The sequence below is a fragment of the Denticeps clupeoides genome, chromosome 15 (genome assembly GCF_900700375.1).
Source record: "Denticeps clupeoides chromosome 15, fDenClu1.1, whole genome shotgun sequence".
Lineage (NCBI taxonomy): Eukaryota > Metazoa > Chordata > Actinopteri > Clupeiformes > Denticipitidae > Denticeps > Denticeps clupeoides.
Genome location: NC_041721.1, coordinates 17708555 through 17728236, shown reverse-complemented (window position 1 = coordinate 17728236; position 19682 = coordinate 17708555). Strand labels below are relative to the sequence as shown.

At 44.3% G+C, this 19682-nt stretch overlaps 2 protein-coding genes across 4 annotated transcripts in view; one reads left to right on the top strand and one right to left on the bottom strand.

Moving 5' to 3' along the window:
* The window catches only part of raph1b (Ras association (RalGDS/AF-6) and pleckstrin homology domains 1b), a 32790-nt gene extending 15907 nt beyond the window's left edge, over positions 1–16883 (top strand). The window contains exons 3-17 of one of the 3 annotated variants that reach the window (XM_028955124.1): positions 1784–1903; positions 2095–2197; positions 2278–2852; positions 3878–3952; positions 4568–4642; positions 7544–7621; positions 8613–8772; positions 8869–8990; positions 9352–9417; positions 9656–9799; positions 11029–11139; positions 11890–11988; positions 12105–12225; positions 12315–12457; positions 12618–16883. In XM_028955124.1, coding sequence (XP_028810957.1) covers positions 1784–1903; positions 2095–2197; positions 2278–2852; positions 3878–3952; positions 4568–4642; positions 7544–7621; positions 8613–8772; positions 8869–8990; positions 9352–9417; positions 9656–9799; positions 11029–11139; positions 11890–11988; positions 12105–12225; positions 12315–12457; positions 12618–15179 — 4554 coding nt within the window. In that variant the 3' untranslated portion in view covers positions 15180–16883. The remainder of the gene's footprint in view (positions 1–1783; positions 1904–2094; positions 2198–2277; positions 2853–3877; positions 3953–4567; positions 4643–7543; positions 7622–8612; positions 8773–8868; positions 8991–9351; positions 9418–9655; positions 9800–11028; positions 11140–11889; positions 11989–12104; positions 12226–12314; positions 12458–12617) is intronic. The other 2 variants (XM_028955125.1, XM_028955126.1) reach the window with 2 other exon arrangements.
* Positions 16884–17255: 372 nt separating this feature from the next.
* spp2 (secreted phosphoprotein 2) lies at positions 17256–19393 on the bottom strand. The gene is made up of 6 exons (XM_028955278.1): positions 19335–19393; positions 18980–19107; positions 18758–18880; positions 18303–18413; positions 18193–18229; positions 17256–17802 (listed from the first exon to the last, which is right to left on the bottom strand). Exons 1-6 carry the CDS (start codon positions 19384–19386, stop codon positions 17693–17695), a joined length of 561 nt encoding a protein of 186 aa, XP_028811111.1. The 5' UTR covers positions 19387–19393; the 3' UTR covers positions 17256–17692.
* Positions 19394–19682: the final 289 nt, after the last annotated feature.

Genomic DNA, 19682 nt, shown 5'->3' with positions numbered 1-19682 from the left:
TATACTCTCTCTCACACACACACACACACACACACACACATATACACAAAGCAGCTGCAAATGTCAGTTAAGGGTTTGGGACATTCCTTTTCAAAACACATGCTCTTCTGTATGAGAGAGGGAGAAGAGTGTGTGGTACTCATTTTCTATTTGTTGATTATTATTCTATGGGGCGATTCTATGGAAAATGAAACCAAAATGCTAATATAAAATCTGTAATATTTGCACCTTTACTTGTCCTAATATTTAAGATGTATTTAAAACCTGAAGGTTGCCTCTCACAATGTAAATTTTAACTAATTTCAGTGAAATTATAAGCAAATTATTATTATCATAACCCAGACATTCAAAGTTCAGTTTATATATGTTATATCGAATAGAATAATTAAAATATTCATACAATGCACCTCGTTTAATTCTTAATACTGGCTATCATATGTTAACAGCACTCGTGTAGTTTTTAGATAAGTGGCATTGTTCCGCGCATCACACCATCTTGGTCATTTTAGCTGCATATTTTGGAATTGCATATGCGTTATTTTATTGGGTTGTGGAAGTTGGTTTTAAGGGGTTAGACTCATTTCCTGTGTCCTGTCCATCCCAAGGCAAGTTTTCAAACTGCTTGTATGGCTTTTGTCACACCCTTTTATTGAAGAACCCAGTAGTAAAACATGTCAAGTAATACATACATGTCACACTTGTTTATAGTTATGGGGATAAAGTAACTTGTCTTATCAAAATGTCCCATACATCACGTAGAGAATCGTCCTACATTAGAGAAATTATCCATGAAAGTGTGTTATGGTATATGAGTTTTCATGCTAAAATTCCATTCGTACACACTTTTTTTCTTTTTTTTAACATACCAGCATCATCCAGCAGAGGGCAGTGCTTTATATTCTTCTGTTCAGTCTTAAATATTCAGATGAAAAAGACATTTTAATTCACCGCATATATCAGTTTTGATCAATTTAAAGCGTTTAGATTAACATAGGGTGGAATCAGCCTGCAATTTTTAGCTGCAGTATCTGCATTTAAACACACTCAAAGGTTTTGCAGACTGGAACAGGTGCTTCTACAATAGAAATGTCTGTATGTTTCTATGGAAACCCTAATGTCTCGTAGATTTTGTTGCCATGGCAACCACTAAAGAGACTATAGTGTCTTGAAATGCATAAAGTGGCTTGTCATGGCAGCAGACACGTGTTTTTTTTTTTTTTTATGATTTAAAGATTAAATTAAATGTGTTGTTTTTCTGTTTATTTGAATGTGTTTAGCTGGGTTACTTTACTTTGCAGACGCTTTTATCCAAAGCGACTTACAAGAGGAAGACCCCAGCAATTCTCGTTCGATTTCTATAGATTTTGAGTTTACAAAACTAAGAGTTCTGATAAGGCCTAACTTGTGAGAAAAAGAACATGCTCGAAAACTGTTAAGTGTTTTTTAATTTTGTGCAGTGTGTGTGCATGTAAGTGTTAAGATTATAAGATTAGTCTGAAATACTTTTTGAATAAGTGGGTTTTCAACTGCTTCTTAAAGGTGGTAGTAGTCTCGGCTAGTCGAATGGAGCATGGCAAGTTGTCCCACCAGCCAGGGACAACAAAGGAGAACAGGGTTAATTGAGATCGGAGACCCTGTGAAGAGGCGGGAGCAGAAGAGGGAAACTCTGTTCCCGGGCTGCACCATACTAGTGTTAGCATACTAGATAAGAGCAGCAGAAAATGTACAAATAATAATGCAAGTGTGTTTGTGTGTGTGTGGGTGGGTCTGTGTGCTTGTGAAGATGGAGCAGCTGTCAGACGACGAGCTGGACCACGCAGCGGAGGAGGACAGCGATAAAGAGGACCAGGACCTGGACAAGATGTTTGGCGCCTGGCTCGGCGAATTGGACAAACTCACTCAGGTGTGCCTGGCAACCATCTCATAGCAACCATGAAAATTGTCAGCATTCCTGGTAGAAAAGTGGAAAATAATGGATCTCAAAATATTTAGGCTGTTGGGATGCGGTTTGGTTGATTTGCTCTTGCTAAGTTCTGGATTCTTCTGGTTGTTTGTGATTTCTTATATTAACTTTCATGACTTCTTGCTTCTCAGAGTTTGGATGATGGACGTCCAGAGAAGGTGCAGAAAGCTCCACTGAGGCAGGAAACCAACCTGGCCAATTTTTCCTACCGGTTCTCCATGTACAACATCAATGGTAGGCCTGAGTCTGTGCGCGGTGAGCAGTGTTTTTCCGTTTTTTTTCCCCCTTTTCTTCAATTCATCCATCTCTCACAGAGGCACTAAATCAGGGCGAGGCAGTGGACCTGGATGCTCTCATGGCTGATCTGAGCACCATAGAACACGAGTTGAACACCATCAGTAAACCTGCAGGCACCTCCTCCCGCCAGGCCATGTCCACCCGCCAGAGGCAGTCCACCGGCCGCGGCGGTGGGGGAGGCGGTAGCAGCAGCGGCGGCAGCACCAACAGCAGCACCCGCGCCTCTCCGGCGGGAACCGTGCGCCAAGGCCAACCCCTGGCGTCCAACCTGTCCCTGGATGACATCACCGCCCAGCTCGAGAAAGCCTCTCTCAGCATGGACGAAGCAGCAAGACAGACCAGCTCCGCCTCATCTTCCTCCTCCTCTTCCTCATGTGCCTCCTCCCAACACAGGCGGACCGGCTCGGTCGGGGCGGTCAGCGAGCAGGACGGACGCTCGATCGGCCACTCCTCCCGATCCAGCGTCAACTCCGTGTCTGCCTCCAGCATGGACTCGCTGGACATGGACAAGGGCCCCCGGTGTCCTGAGAAAGAAGACACAATCCCCAGTACCCCCGCGGCCCCGAGCACACAGGGTCAGACCAGCTCAGAGGTAATGAACACTGACAAGGAAGACAAATTTAGGCCAAAAAATACCACAAAAGGGCCAATAAACAATTAAATAAATCAAGTCAGAAGTACGATATTAAGAGACCACATCACCAGGACCACTATGCATTCATTTTCCCTTCTAACCGGTAATTCTTGGGGTCGTAAAAACAGACATTCACCGGGTCAGCGTCTCTGCGGTTGATTCTATCATTGTGCAGTTTACATAGCGGTTAAGGTCAGGTGGGGTGTGGCTGTGGGGTGCTGAGACAATAGAAAGTGGACCTTGACCTGGGGGGGGGCGGGGCGGCGGCAGGCACCCCAGACCTAGTCCTTTAAATGTCTCACTGACATTTTAATGTTTGTCTAGAAATAGTCAAAGGAAATTGCCAGTCATTTGCACACACACACACACACACACACACATATATATATATACACACACAGTTTCCCCATCCTGGCTCCCAAACTAACTGACACAGTGAGATAGGTGTGCATGTGTCATTTGGTCTATTAGTTAGACTATTAGGCTTTTTAAGTGGTCTAAGATTTCACAGAAAGGTGGTACGGGAATTCAGAGAGATGACCGTTATTAATGGTGCAGACATGACAGAGAAATTACAGCGGTTATAAATGGTACACACATACCACAACACACTCCGGTCTAAAATGAACCTAAGTTCCTCTGGGCTTAGTACTTGGTCAAATGTCGTTTGTTGTAGATGTTGGGTGTATTTGTGCTGCATGCATAATGATGCATGAAAGGCAAACTAATTTATTTTCCTGTAATTATAAGTATGGCTACTGAATATTTATAATTACATATGTCTACAGTACATGTGTAATGTGTGTGCTATGCATTGTACAGTTATTTGCGTGAAGTGGTGGTGGTTTTTTTTTTTTTTTTTTTTGTCTTGCTCTGCCCCTTACCTGGTTCTTTCCCTGCATGACTGCATTGTCACCTCTGTCTGTCCACCTGTCTGTCTTTCTCCATGGTCTGCACCTCCCTTTTCCCTGCATGCATCACAGCGAAGGCCCAATGGTAAGCCAGCCAGGCGACACCTTGACTTTACCTCACAGGAAGGGGAGTTGGATCTGGCCACTGTAAGTGTATGTGATTTGTTTGTGTGTGTGTGTGTGTGTGTGTGTGTGTGTGTGTGTGTCACCAGTTAACATTTGCATGCTTGGAAGTCTAAAGTCTTATGGAGATCTGGGAAGATGCACACCAGAGACATTATTCCACTGCAGCGTTTATGTTGGTCTCTTAGGTGACCTTAAGTGACCTCTTAATGGACCTTTCTCTTTAAACATTTCTCATGCATGTTATGAAACTTGTATTCTGTGTATTTAACCATTTTTGTTGCTTATTCAGCATGTGTGCGTTAAGTGTGTATGTGTTTGTGTGTTTAAACTGTTATCTATGGAGTGTTATTTAAGTAGCGTAAAGCCTTGAGAAAACCACAAATGCTTATACCGAGTTCTTAGTTTTTTTTTTTTTTTTTTCTTGTTTAGTTTTTTTTCACACTGGGGATATTTGTTATATTCAGAACTGCTTTGGGATGAGGTGATATCTTTCCATAACTGCCTAATTAATGACCACAATCAATGCTAATTATCCTGTCTGCTTTCACTCTTTTTAAACCTAATGCTTTTTTTTGTAATGAGGAATCATTGAGAATCACTGCACTGACATTCTTGTTTGTTTTTCTTCGCACCAAGCACTCGTATCTGGACAAAGAAACATCTCTGATTCTGAAAAGTATTGCAGGAAAGCCCTCTCACCTGCTGACCAAGGTGATGCCCAGAGACACTTGCTTCTTCTCTGTCTGCATGCAATTGGCTGTGTCTCATCTGCTGCTTCATAACCACCCGTACTGTCTCGCCCCCTGCCCACTTTTGCAGGTTGAATCCCCTGTTATGGGATGCATCCTTGTAAGATTGCATTTGACTCCCGTGCTCATTTGAAAGCAGCCCAGAAATGTGTCCTGGGCCAACATTTGTCAACGTGTACCAGCCACCGCTGGAGGTGCATTCACCTAGTCTAATTATCTGTAGACGAGACCATCTCATTTAACAACCCTTGGGGGGGGGTGCTGCCTTCAAAGGATGCATCACATTTCACCTCTTGCTCTACCCTGTGCCATTTCTTACTTCTGCAGTCCTGATTCCCTCCCCTTCCTCATTTGGTGTCAGAGGCGTTGGGGATACTTGAATTCCATTATTGTTTTTTCATTTAGCATTATATTTGGAACTGGATGTTCCAAAACCAGCAAACCACCTACAAAATTTTGCTCTTCATTGAGGCTGCATGAGTTTCAGGATCGCCTGCTTGTTTTGGGATTGGGGGCGGGTTATGGGAAGTTTTTTTTATGAAACCAACAGGAGATGGCCGTGTTTGAATTACTGGCAGTAAGAAAATAGGTTTGATTCTAAATCCAGCAGACAGGAAGTACTCCGTACAAAAGAACACTGAGGTCAATGAAGAGGAAAATGCCAAGTGCACCATTTTGGACATGTGAGCGATTGTACATGTGCTGATTTAGGTCACAACTTAATTTTCTATGATGGTTATTAGATGTGCTAATTAGTGAGTGTTTCTATTTATCATTGTTTATATGATATGTGATTAACAATGTAGTACACCCTGCAGCTTCCCACAGCTACACCTTAGGGATGCACCTTATTGCCATTTTCAGCCATAGATGAGTTAACTACTAGTCATCCTTTAGACATAATTTATGTAAATTGTATGAAAAATCTAAATGGCAAGTCATGAATGTGGCACTCAAAGACTAAAGCATCTAGGGTAATGAGTGCAGTTGTGTGGTGGAACCTCCAAAATAATGAGAAGTGAACTGCTGGAGAAATCGTTTGATTTGAGGATTTTTTTTTTTTTTTTTTTTTAGTTTGTGTGTGTGTGTGTGTGTGTGTGTGTGTGTGTGTAAGGTGCATGCATGCAGACACAGTCAGCCTGCCAATGCATTTCAGACCCCAGAGTGTGTTTGTGTGTCAGTGGCACACTTAACACTCACATAGAGAAGGAGAGAGCAGAAGCACACAATTCTGTTGAAGCCGAGGCAATTTAACATATTTCTGCATAAACACACGCACACGTCTTTGCAACATGCAACACTGCAGTAGCGTTAGTCTGTCTGCGTAGAACAATGCAGTTCACAAATGTGTGTGGTGTGTGGATTAGCACCATCTCTAGTGCTTGTTAGTCAGAATATAAAAACCATAACGGAAGGGAGGAGAAGACCGGAGAGAGCGAGTGAGAGAGACTTCAAAGGGGATCTGTGGGCCCTTTATAGTTGCCTCTGCCAAAGCCTGTTTCTCCAGAGGAGAGATTCTCTCCAGCTCTCAGACGTCTCACGATACAAAGCAGTCAAACTGCAAGAGATTTTGCTGCCATATTTCTCATGACAAATGGTGTCAGGAAAGAAATTCTGTTATCACAAAATTTTCATCAAAATCCCTTACTGGACCAGAAGAGTTGAGATAAATTGATTCCTTTTTATGACTATTCCATATTCCATGGCCAGTTATTACACCTTCAAAATAACTTAATTATATTGACATTTAATTTCCATACAAAAACATCTTCAAATCTGATTGTCAGATTATAAATAAAATTGGTTTAAGTAAAAACAATTGACAGATTTTATACGAAAAATATTCTATATCTGTATGCTCAAGATAATTCAAGGAGTTTCTCAGGCATCACCACTTCCATAATAAATGATAAAAAGTCATAAATAACCACTTGTCCCAGTCTCATTACAGAAAGCCCCCTTCCCTTAACCTGTAGGGGTGGGGTTAGTCGCAGTCCAGATTGGCTGTTAGAAAGGGGGTCGGGACCTCTTGGTTTGATATGGACGAGCGTGCAGTGTCTGATTTTGGTCTGTCTGTGATCCTCACGGGGGCTGCTGTGATGGGGGTGGGGTTAAGCACTGCGATTGGTCACGCTCCCGACTTATGCAGCTGTGTGTGTGTGTGTGTGTGTGTGTGTGTGTGAAAGGGAGAGACATTTTCATTGACTGCTGCTGGTAGAGGATGAATTACATTTTAAGGACACACACACACACACGTTGCATCTGGGATTTTCCCTCTGTTGGTTTTTCCTGTGTTCTCTGTGTGTCTCATCATCACTGGAGGACGTATCCTCCACCACCACCGCCACGCTACGCTTTGGATGGAGATCTGTTGGAGAAAACGTCCTCTCGTTTTCTTCATTTCCAAGACTTTCATCACTCCCCTCATCTTTTTCAATGACGAGTGCTTACGTGCGGGATTCATTTGAGGGTCTGAAGCCCTGTATTTTTTTGGGGGGTTGCTACTGCATTGGACTGCTAGTGTATCCTTCCACCCATCCACCCCTCCAGCGAAGAGCTCTGTAAACGTTGGTTCTTGTACTGGGTTTTATTTTTGGGGGTCAGACATGATGACATCTTGTTGGAAGGGGCAGGTAAGGTTTAGTTATTTTTTTTCTGGCAATAACCCACCTGTCAGATGAATGTTATGGTTGCACCGTTTTCCTTGCACCGGTTCTGCATCGCATGTGTAGCTGTCTTTGCATGACTGCTATGTTCAGTTTTTGTCTTTTGTGTGTATTCTTGTTTTCTGTGCGGTTCTTTGTCCGTTTTGTGTTGTGTGTGTGGTTCTGTATGTTAAAACCTTCCTTGTGTGTATGTACAGGAGGAGCAGGCTGCCAAACTGAAGGCAGAGAAAATTAGGGTGGCTTTAGAAAAGATCAAAGAGGCACAGGTGAAAAAGGTGAGTCCAGCCAATACACACACACACACACACACACACACACTTGGTTATGTACAGATCCTCCTCAGCGCAGCGTAGCATCACTCCTCACACAGAAATTAGGTCACTGCGGGGTGTGTGTTGCATATGTGTGTGTGAGAATCTTTGTATATTGAGGATTTGGTGTGACTGAGGGCCACAGAAACCCTCATGAGAGCCCAGTTGTCCAGCCCTGCTGTATGGGCGGTTAATTCTCCCCACTGGGCAAGTTCATCCGTTTTCTCTGATGAACAATAGGAGTCGTCTCTCCGAAGGCACAGACCATGGCGGAGATGGGCACTCTGTCTGTTTCACTGTCGTTCAGAAGCAGTGTGCGGGAAGTGGGACAGACGAACGCTTTGTGACACACCTCAGATGTAAAAACGCGGATTAAGTTGTGAATTTTCGGGGAATGGGAATCACCACTGTATACAGAACTCCCAGTGGTTTTACATGAGGGCTCTGCATCTTAATTTTTCTGCTTTTTGATAAAAAATTTTGAAGCATGTTTCGAATTATTTTCTGTTCTGAAACTGTGTGTGTGTGTGTGTGTGTGTGTGTGTGTGTGTCCAATTCACACTGATCTTTTGAAGCATAACAAATGTAGTAAATGCATAACCAGGTCAGTTAGCTGTGTGTACAGAGTCTGCGCTTCTCTGATCATTCAGATCTTGGATGGGCTCTTCAACCAAAAGTGGTCCAAGGAAGGAAAACCAGTGAACAAATAGTTGTGAGTGGGGCTGTTTCCATGGTGACTGACTATAGAGAGGGCAGGTATTCAGGCCAGAAGGAACAGAGAGACAGTTTGGACCATGAGATTCATGAGAACATGCAGGGTTATAATGACATTAGCTGGTCGGAAAGACTCTCGATGTGCTGATACTGTGCTAATCACACTGTGTCTGTCTCCACCCCCATCCTGCTTCACACACACACACACACACACACTCTCTCTCTACCGCTCCCTCTCCAGCTGGTGATCCGGGTGCACATGTCAGATGAGAGTTCAAAGACTATGATGGTGGACGAGCGCCAGTCGGTCAGGCAGGTACTGGACAGCCTGCTGGACAAATCCCACTGTGGCTACAGCCCCGACTGGGCACTGGTGGAGACCATCCCCGAGCTGCAGATGGGTGAGAAAATTACCATCTTTTTCATTCACATGTTCAGGTGTTGCTGTTTATCTTTAGATCTAATGCTTAACTTGCTGCTTTTTTTTTTTAAATCAGACCGAATCTTTGAGGACCATGAGAACCTGGTAGAGAACCTATTAAACTGGACCAGAGACAGCCAGAACAAACTCATGTTTATTGAGCGTATTGAGAAGTACGCCCTCTTCAAGAACCCACAGGTGAACACGGTTTACAACTTGTGTATAGAACTGCCTTCCGAACTTCACCGCACTGCCAAAAATACACAGTCACAGAATGAGGATATAATTGCTGTTAAAGAGAAAACATGTGGGAGCGGGTCAGATATAGGGCACTGTCAGCTAAGGATGAATAATTTATTTGGCTGGAGAGTAAAACTATATCCTCCACTTGACACCCAAACTGTGTGTATGTGTGGGTGTTTTTTAGATGACGGCATAATGCAATAAGGAAAATAATCTCTTTCCATTTTCAAACAATAAACACAATACATTATACATTATGTTCAATGAAGCAACCACCGAGTATAATGCAGTGACTATATCTGCTCCCTGTCTACAGAACTACCTGTTGGGTAGGAAAGAGACATTAGAGATGGCTGACAGGAACAAAGAGGCTCTGCTGGAGGTGAGAGTCACATACACAAGTCTTTGTGAGGACCTAGGGAAATAATTATATAGCATATATAATTTCATGGCTCAAATTACACAGTATTTTCAATGGAGCCTTATTTTCTTCCAAAGTCATGGCAGCACAGTCGATATCTGTGTCCAAAGAAAAATGTGGATTGTAGTAGCCTAGTGGTTAACACACTCGCCTTTACATGTAATGTGTGTATGTGTATGTGTGTGTGTTCTACACATAGGAGTGTTTCTGTGGCAGCTCTGTCTCTGTTCCGGAGATGGAGGGAATTCTTTGGCTGAAGGATGATGGCAAGAAGTCATGGAAGAAGCGCTACTTCCTGCTCCGTGCCTCCGGCATCTATTTTGTGCCTAAGGGGAAGGCGAAGGTAAATGCATATGCGTACATACCCTACGTCTTCATTCTAGATTATTCAAACTCTCCTATCAGTGCATCACACACTTCAAGTGTTGCCAGTTATATGATTGTTTCAGGCGAAAATGGTCCAGAAATGTGCCTGAACACAAACAAACCATATAAGGGCAGAGACTACTTAAATAATTGTTGGGTTAGTTAGTACTTTCATAATATCAAATTCAAAACAACCCAATCTGGCAACATTGAGCACACAGTCCTGTCTCCATTCCACCACTTGTTCATGGAACATCAATGGGCAAATGTAATCTTTGGTCCACGTCCACTACCAAAATTAAATATGCACATTGGATCTGTTAAGTAAAAAGTAAAGTGAAGTGATTGTCATTGTGATACACAACAGCACACGGTGCACACAGTGAAATTTGTCCTCTGCATTTAACCAGTGAGCAGTGGGGAGTCATGACAGGCGCCCAGGGAGCAGTGTGTGGGGACGGTGCTTTGCTCAGTGTCACCTTGGCAGATCGGGATTCGAACCGACAACCTTCTGCCCCTAAAGGGGGCTGTTATTATCATTAGCGACTCTTACATTCATGAACATTACCAGCAAACACACATACAGAACAATGAATATCCCCCTGGGTGAGTTTCTCAGGCTTGACCAACTCACTATATATGTGTGTTTGGAGTCTTGTCCCTTAGGAGTTATCACATGGACATGCTTCTGAACTCCTTGCCATTTCCTGTTTATTATCATGATAATGGAGCCCTTCCTGTACAATTACGTCACAGGGTCATTCATAGTTTGTTACCACAAAATGGGGAGAGGCTCTAGCTGGGCACATGTTGGCCCATGGTGTTGCAGATTTTAATAAGATGGAAACTGGGTGGGTGTCAGGGTGGGAATCCTGCTAACAGTTTCCTTATAGTATATTGCCTTCCCCTTTGCTAATTAAGCAGATATCTTTAAATCAAATTTCATAGTATCAGTAGTATCATTCATAAATTCTGTAATCTTTTCCTAAATTGAAAGCTGTCTAATATGAGGCCATATTATGTATTTCTATGAACTGAATACCTGATACAATGTACTTTAATTGTTTACATCAGGCATAGCCAGAGAAACCTGTAGTTCTGCAGTGAAATTCCTTGTTTTCAGTGTATCCCTTTTCTGCTGTGTGGCGCTGTTGCTGTGTTTCAGTGTTTGAATCCCTGTGGTTCACTGTCCCTCCCGTCCCCCAGGCCTCCAGGGACCTTGTGTGCTTCCTGCAGCTGGACCATGTGAACGTGTACTACGGTCATGACTATCGCAGCAAATATAAGGCGCCTACTGACTACTGCCTTGCTCTGAAGGTAACCCTGCAGTGTGTGTGTGTGTGTGTGTGTGTGTGTGTGTGTGTGTGTGTGTGTGTGTGTGTGTGTGAAATATAATATATCTAGGTACATGACCATTCTGGTCCTCATTTTTTCCCTGCATATCTGAAACCTATAAAAAAATTCTCCTGGACCTTTTGGTAGCTGGCTTATCTAAGCCATTACATCATCTTCATTACAGTTGCAAAGACCGCTCATATATCACCACCATCTGCCAGATGGTCATCGTGTCTGTGGTTATACCAGAAAATTTTCAGTCCTTGACTTATTTAGGGAATATATCATCTTTAAGAACAAACATTTATCTTTTTATTCTTATGTCCTTAACTAGAAGATTACTTTGTTGAATTGCTTTGTTTTAAGGTGACTAGTAATTTTGCCTTGTTGTACTGTGGCGCCATCTAGTGGTTATGGAGGAACACAAACATATCTTGTGCGACCGTTTGTTAAATGTTGTTGTTGAGATACTGAAAATAATCAGGTCATATTTGAATTTTTCAAACAAAATTTTAATTATGGCTATTAATCCAAGTTTTTTATCCAGGCTTAAATCTGTCAATGGCTTTCAAAGGAAAATTTGTATACACAGTATACAGTGTATTGAAATATTGTTTCACACAGACCCCCAATAGTGCAATTGTGAAAAACGAATATAATATTCATGTATTTAATGTCAGGCTGTTATTATGGTAACTTGTCTGTTTCTTTGTTTGTCTGTTTTGTTACTAGCACCCCCAGATCCAGAAAAAGTCTCAGTATATTAAATACCTGTGCTGTGATGATGTCAGGACCTTACACCAATGGGTCAACGGTATTCGCATTGCCAAGGTGAACTCACAGTACTCACGGTGTTGCCATTTTGCCCACCATTTGTATTGAAAGTAAAGTTCCTGTTTTGGAATTAAATGTGTATTTTTGTTGTGCACGTCTGTGTGTGGGAGCAGTATGGCAAGCAGCTGTATGTGAACTATCAGGAGGCCATGAAGCGGACTGAAGCGGCGTACGACTGGACCTCTCTGTCAAGCTCCAGCATCAGGTCGGGCTGCAGCTCTGCCAGTATACCAGGTTGGTATTGTTGGTTAGAACCAAACACAGTCACAGCAGGTTCTCTTTGTAAATTGTGCCCTAACAGTGTCTGTGTGTGTTTTGTGCAGAGTCCCGCTCTAACCATTCCTGTGTGACTGATAGCGGTATGTCTGATGGAACATCTTCATTCCACGCACGCTCCCAGAGTGTGGTCAGTTCAATCTTCTCTGAAGCCTGGAAGCGAGGGACTCAGATGGAGGAGAGCACACGGGTGAGCATCTCTCTAGCTTTCCTTTCATCTCCCTTTATCAATAACTAGCTGACACAATGGTATCTAATTACTGCTTTTAAAAATACACACATATGAGTATGTACTGTGTTTTATATATTAGTATTGTTTGAACATGTTTTATTACTTTTCAATTTCACAGATGAAGACAGAATCCAGCAGATCATCCAGCTCTCCCCACCCTCCTCAAACGCCCCAAACACCCAATCCTCCTCATAATATCCCACAACCCCAAACCCCACATAGCCAGCATATCACCAACACCCTACAGTCACAAATCACACATATACAACATACACCAGTACCCCAAATCCCACATATGCCACATAACCAGATGCAACATGCTTCACCACCCCCTGCACATACTCCACCTGCCCCACCACTCCCTCCACATACTCCCCAGGGTCACAATCACTCCCCTCTTACACCTCAACCTCTGCCCCATACCCCACAACGACTACCCCAACTCCCTCAGCACACTTTTCCATTTTCTGAAATCCATGCCCAGCCTCCTCAGCCCCAGCCCAATGTGATGCCCATACCTCCTCCCCAGCCTTCTCCTCCTCCCCCACCTCCTCCTCCACCTCCCAGCATTCCCCCCGCCTGGGTTGGCTCATCCCAACACCAGTCTAAAGCTCCAACTGTTTTTGCCAAGTATAGCACTATCACCAGGCTTCAGCAGAACCAACACAAAACCCAGTCCCAGGTTCCAGCCCCACCCCCTCAGACGACCAAACCTCACCTGAACAGTGTCTCTGCAGTCAATGGTGGCCCCCGACCAGAGGCAAATATGCCCCCACCTCCTCCTCCACCTCCACCTCCACCACCACCTACTCAAATGCCTGCTCCGGGCTCCGCTATGGCTGTTCTTAAACTGGGCACACCTGCCCTGAGCCCACAGCCTCCTTCACCGCCTCCTCCCGCCCCAACCCCGCCTCCACCGCTCCTACAAAGCAATGGAGTCCCCCCGCCTCCTCCACCACCACCACCACCACCTCCAGCTCCAGCTCCTTCGGGGCTGCCCTTCGCAATCAAGCCGGCTGCCAATGGCTCTCCAAAATTCCCCCCTCCGCCCTCAGACCTCACTCCTTCTCCACCTCCCCAAATCCAGGCCCAGTCTGCACCGCCGCCCCCGCCTCCACCTCCTACCCCTCCTCCACCTCCTCCCCCTCCACCACCGCCTCCTCTGCCACCCCAGCAGTCCCTGGCTAATGCAATGCCTTTTCCTCCTCCACCACCTCCACCTGTAGCTCCACCTCCTGCTCCACCCAAGACTTTCTCCGGATGCCACTTTCCCCCTCACACTGCCCCAAAGCCCTTAGGCCCAGCAGTGCTCCCTGTTGCTCCCCTTTCCCAGCCTCCTCCTACTGCATCTTTTGTTGCCCCCTCACCACCACCTCCACCTCCCCCGCCGCCACCACCTCCTCTGCCCCCTTCAACAGTATCACTGAAAAGTCATCCTCCACCCACTCTTCCAAAACAACACAGCATCTCCAAACCTCCTCCTGTGGCACCCCTTTCATCCTCGTCCCTGGTCAAACAAATTGCTAGTCAGTTTCCAGGGGCAACAGCCAATCACGTGGAGAGCCAGAAAGCTCCACTTTCTCCCCCAGCAGTCAAGACCAAGCCCAGGTGGCAACCAGGAGGAGTGCCGGCACAGTCCCCTGAATTTCCTCCACCACCTCCAGAGAACAGTCTGACTTTCCCAGCTCCGCCGCCGCCACCTCCTCCTCCTCCTCCCCCACCGCCTCCACCTGGTCCAGGACCTGTCCTGCCCCCACCACCTCCTTTGCCCCCTACCAGCACCACCAAATCTGGAGGCTCCCCCATGAGGAAATCCCCCCCAGGAACCTTAAAGAGGCCTCCGCCAGCACCCCAGCGCAACTCAAGCACTAAGTCCGACTCCTCTGCCGAGTACCAGGAGGCTCGCTTGAGGTTGGAGAACTTGGTCAACAGGTTTGGTCCTGCTTCAGGATCAGGCCCACCCTCCAACTGCTCTTCAATTCCTTCTAAGGATACGTCCACCGGAGCTCCTCCTGCACCCCCCAAACCAGGCAAGCTGAATTTGGCCAACCTTCCTCTGGCATTGCAAGGCAAAGTCGGTAAAGCTGCCAGCGACTCTTCACCCTTGCCACAACCTGGAAGTGACTACTCCTATTCCTTTCCACCGCCTCCTCTGGACATGGATTTGCCACCTCCTCCACCTCTTCCAGTTGACATCCATGGAGGAGCCACTAAAGTGGCTGTAGTAAACCCTCAGCCCCATTCTTCTTCCAACATCTGGTCTGCTGGAAGAGCCTCTTTGAAGAAGACCCCTCCACCCACGCTGGCTCGTCGAAGCAATAGTAGCACCCCAACCCCAATGGCCTCGGAGGTCCTTCGCCCCCTTTCACCTCCAGGTGCACCCCCCGTCTCTGCTCCCACGCAGCCCAACTTCTTGGACGATCTGAGCCGGACACTAAAGCGCAAGTCAGTCAGCCGGCAGGGCTCGGCTGCCAACCCTGCTTCAACCAACGCTGAGCCCGTGGTCACAACAACCATGGATGACATGGCGCTGCCACCACCTCCACCTGAACTGTTGCACAGTGGGAATGGAAATGGGGGTTCCTACATGTCGGGGAACATCTCAGGCTATGCAACCCTACGGAGGGGGCCACCTCCTGCACCTCCCAAACGGGACAACAGCACCAAACTCACAAACTAGTGTGAAAAGAATCAACTGGCCGACTGACCCTTTTAACCGTATTTCCTTTTAATGGTTCATTCCTTCTCAGCCTGTTCTGAGGTGTTTGTGGAAGAACATGTGTGCTAAGCAGTAATCCAATATTATCTACCTACCTATCTACACATGAACTCAAGAAATATGAATGAAAGAAGAAGAAAAAAATAATTCCGACCACAGCTCAGCTTCGCCCCGTCATGAGTGTATACACACAGAAATGATCTACCCACAACAGACTGGTACTGCATGGACTTCATATTCACATGTCTGTGTACTTGGGACTAAGGGGAAGGGGTTTTTAATTTTTTGCTTTCTGTGTTTTTTTGTTTTGTTTTTTTTATACCCAGGGAAAAAAAAACAATATTTAATATCTGAGATTTGAGATTGTCTGTCTTATTTTTCAGTTGTGTTTGAATGAATGATAATTGACAAGTTGCCTTGAAATGGGTGTTTTGGGGGTTCGCAGCAAGCATCACACTACGAACACATAATCTGAGTAGACCGCTTTGGTGGCTGGGCTTCACCACAGATCCCTCTGAATTTGCTGCGATTCCGGAATATTCTCTGTAGTGTGAAGTGTGTAACACAAAATCATCTTTGATGGACTGTGGCAGTGAGTAAGTATAGGAAGTCACCCAACGAGGAAGTGTGTTTTGCTGAGGGCTGGGCCTCATCGTTGTAATTTAAAACTGAAATGTCTTAAGAAGAGAAGAGATCGGAAATTGGTGTGTTTTTGAAGTATGGCTTTGAACAGTGGCTTGTAACCAGACTTTGCTTTTAAATTTGCATTTGTATTTGTCCACATAATACTCTGGAAATTCTGGTACTGTCTGTCTTCACCTCAAGGTGCAGAGCATATTTAGATGAGAAATTTAATTTACACATTCAAATAATAATTTTGATCAAATCAAATGCTCTCTGAAAGCTACGTCTGGATGTAAAGTGTGGTGTGTTGGTTTATACCCTTGGCTTGTTTAGTCTCTTCATTTCAGTTCTTATTACTGCAGTATCTCTGTGCAAAAAAAAAGAAAAAATTCAGCTGCTTTTTTTGCCTGCCTGCATCTCTGCCTTCTTCTGACCGGATCCTTAAACGAGCAGGCAACAGTCATATAAGTGGGCCTAAATTTGCCAATAAGGTGCCACTTCCTGTTGCTGCTTGAACAGCATCACAGGAAGATCATAGAGTATCATGTGAGCTTGTCTCACACTTCATATGGCCTTTTAATTTAGTGTATTTAGAGCCACGGAGGTTTTTTTTTTTTTTTTTTTTTAATTGAATCAGCTTTAAGGAATGGTGCATTCAATAGACCGCTTTTCAATATAGGGCAATGTAAGTTGTGGTCTAATCACGGTCCATCATTAAAGAACTGTCAAATAAGATGGAAACCAACAGCTGGAAATTTCTTATGGACCACACAAAAGACATGTTCTGCCTCCCACCGAACTGGAAGTATCATGACTGACAAAGGACAACCGTTTTCACGCAACATGTTCTATTTTTTTTTTTTTTTTCAGGTTTTGCCTAATATATCACTGAATCAGGCATTAAATTATTGAAGTTGGATGGTTTTTCTGGGATCTCTTGGACCGTTCCCAGGGCACCTCTTATAAATCTTATCGGGAAAATGAAGACCGTGTCTTTGCATTTAAATGTAAGATCACTATATAAATGTTGAAATGAAAACCTATCTGACTCCTGCCTCTTTAATTCTCTCACTCACTCACCTTCACCGCTTAGTCCTGTTAATCAGGTTTGCGGCTGTCAGAGCCAATCCCAGCACACTAGGCCAAGGGGCGCGGCACCAGGCCACCACAGGGCGCACACACACACACACACACACACACACACACGCGCCTACGCCTACCGTCAACCAATCCACCTACAGCTGTAATCAGGCATAAAATAATTTTGACTAAGAGCAGAGAGAAATAAGCAGCTCTTTCTCACAGTTATTGAAACACATCAACTGACAATGGTGGCCAATAATTGTGAATAAAATTAACATTTAATAAAAAAAAAATTACATTTCATTTAAAAAAAAAAAAAAACTTTCCAACATTCAAAACACTTTTACAAGCAGCAAATCATAACGGAATGATAGGTACTATAGACTGGAAGTTTGTGTTTGCTGATCGCTCTTTCACCGCATGAGCTTGACCGAACCCGAGCACAACTGAAATGAAATTGAGCTGGATCAGCCAGGCTCGGGCCAAGATTTGCAGCTGCAGTGTACATGCCTTTGGACAGTGGGAGGAAACCAGAAAACCTGGAGGAAACCTGCACCAACACTGGGGAAAGCATACAAACTCTATATACACAAGATTCAAGCCAGGATTCAAACCCAATCTCACCGTGCCACCCCCCTTTAATTCTAAAGAGAGTAATGTATTTGCATGTAAATGTGCGAAGTATTTGGAAAAGTGCTGCGTTCATTCTTTTGCACATTTATTGTACTATTTACGGAGTATGGTCCCTTGACACTTCATTCTGCCCATTACTCCAGGCGGTTGTTAAAGATGTCTCTCCACCCATGTTCCCTGGGGCTGGGATCTTGGTGCAGCAGTGGTGGATCTATGTTAAAGGGAGATTGAGTTGGGGCCGGGTCTGAAGAGACGGAGAAGATTTAGATCGCACTTTATGAATGACTTGTGTTGCACAGATAACAAAATACTAATGTATACATATAGTATAATTAGCAGTACAAAAATGATTGTGCATAGTATAATATGAATATCATATCCATTGTTAGTCTTGTTATGACTAACTACTGATTGTAAGATTGTATTTAGTGTGGCATATTGATGTGAACTGGCATTTACAAAAGCCTGCTCCTTCTAGCCCAAAATAATGTTTTCCAAACTTTATAAGACACAGATAAGCACAAATTAGTCTTGTGATGAGGATTGAATGGCTAATATTCAGTATGCATGTAATCCACTAATTAAGGCTTTAATACACACGAGGCTACTGTGTGAAAACACAGTTAATATTTACCTATGGGGAGGAATGGAACGGCCCATCTGCGGCCCACCTTAAAAAATTAAATAAAGAAAATAAATAAATAAATAAATATTCATTCATTTCTTTGTGTCTTCTTCTCTGACCTCTTCACTGCTGGACTCAGAGCTGTAGCTGTCTCCTTTGTTGCACCTAAGGTCAATGACCTTGGTGACCTCACCAGTCAGACGCACACGGGAGTAGCAGGAGGCTTCCGGCTACAGAAGTGGGTGAAATGAATGAACCAGTTCTCAAGCATAAAGAACAAATAAGTTGGGTAACAAAGGCTTGTGTAACATTGTATCATGTGCCTCAAGGCCCAAAGGTGGTGAGACTCCGCCCACAGTTCCAATGCAGAGCCAGTGGGCCTGAACCCAGTGAACCTGCATTGCTGTGTGCTCATTTTACAGACTTGGCTTGCAGGACTGTTGTTGTACAGCGATAAAGATCTCATTTACCTATGAGGTGCTGAGATACAGAATAATTTAAGGGGATGAGGAATCAGTGCTTACAGACATGAAGCTGTGTAATATATATGTAGACCTCCAGTTGTGGATCTCACCGCAAAGAAGCCCTGTCGGAACATGCACATCTGTGGATCTGCTTCAGAGGTCTTCAGACAGTCTGTCTCTCTCACAGTGAAGGTCAGAAACAAGTCATGGACGTTCCTTGCCATTGGAACTACCTGGACGAGACAAGTTTCAGTCTTACTAGACTATATTGTACTATGTTGAATTGTTGTAGGAATGCCAGAGAACCTCTGCTATTTGAATCTGGATCTCACCCTCTTGACAGACCCTTTGGACACCCTGTACAGACGGCTTCTGGCATACTGTGCATTGAACTGGCCTAGAGCCACGTGCAGTGCCTTGTCAGCTTTGGAAGCAAGTTCAGGCTGGAACAGCGGGAAACCTGGCAGATATCAAAGAATGTAATTTAGTTTAAACGAGAATTAAAAATCCACTTACAAAAAACAAGTGTTGTTCATTGGTTTATAAAATTATACAAAAATGTATGTGTATGGTACATTTTCAACTCCATTGACTACCAAATTTATATTTTATAATATTATTTCCTTATGAAAAAAAAAAACGATTCCTCATGGTAAAACTAGATGTTTCCTACCAGTACAAACTCACCTGAGGCACCCAGTCCCAGGACTAGCACCAGGGTAAAAAGAAAGAATTTCATCCTGTGGGAAGCCAGCAAAGAAGCCACTGGAAGCGTAACGTCCCCTTTAAATACTCGCTGTGACACCTTCTGTAACTTCCCCTCCCTCCCCTCATCCTGTCATTGACTTGTTGAATTCGTCTGTTGCTTACTTTGGTCGTACGTACACTGGCCTTGACCGTGTCAACATCCCACTCTGGACCCTGAGTCCTGCGTTGAGAGACGTTTTTTGAAATTGCCTTCCATTCCATTTCATACGTTTGATTAGAAAAGCATAACACTGCGCTGAATGACTAATATTCAGATTTTTTTTTTTT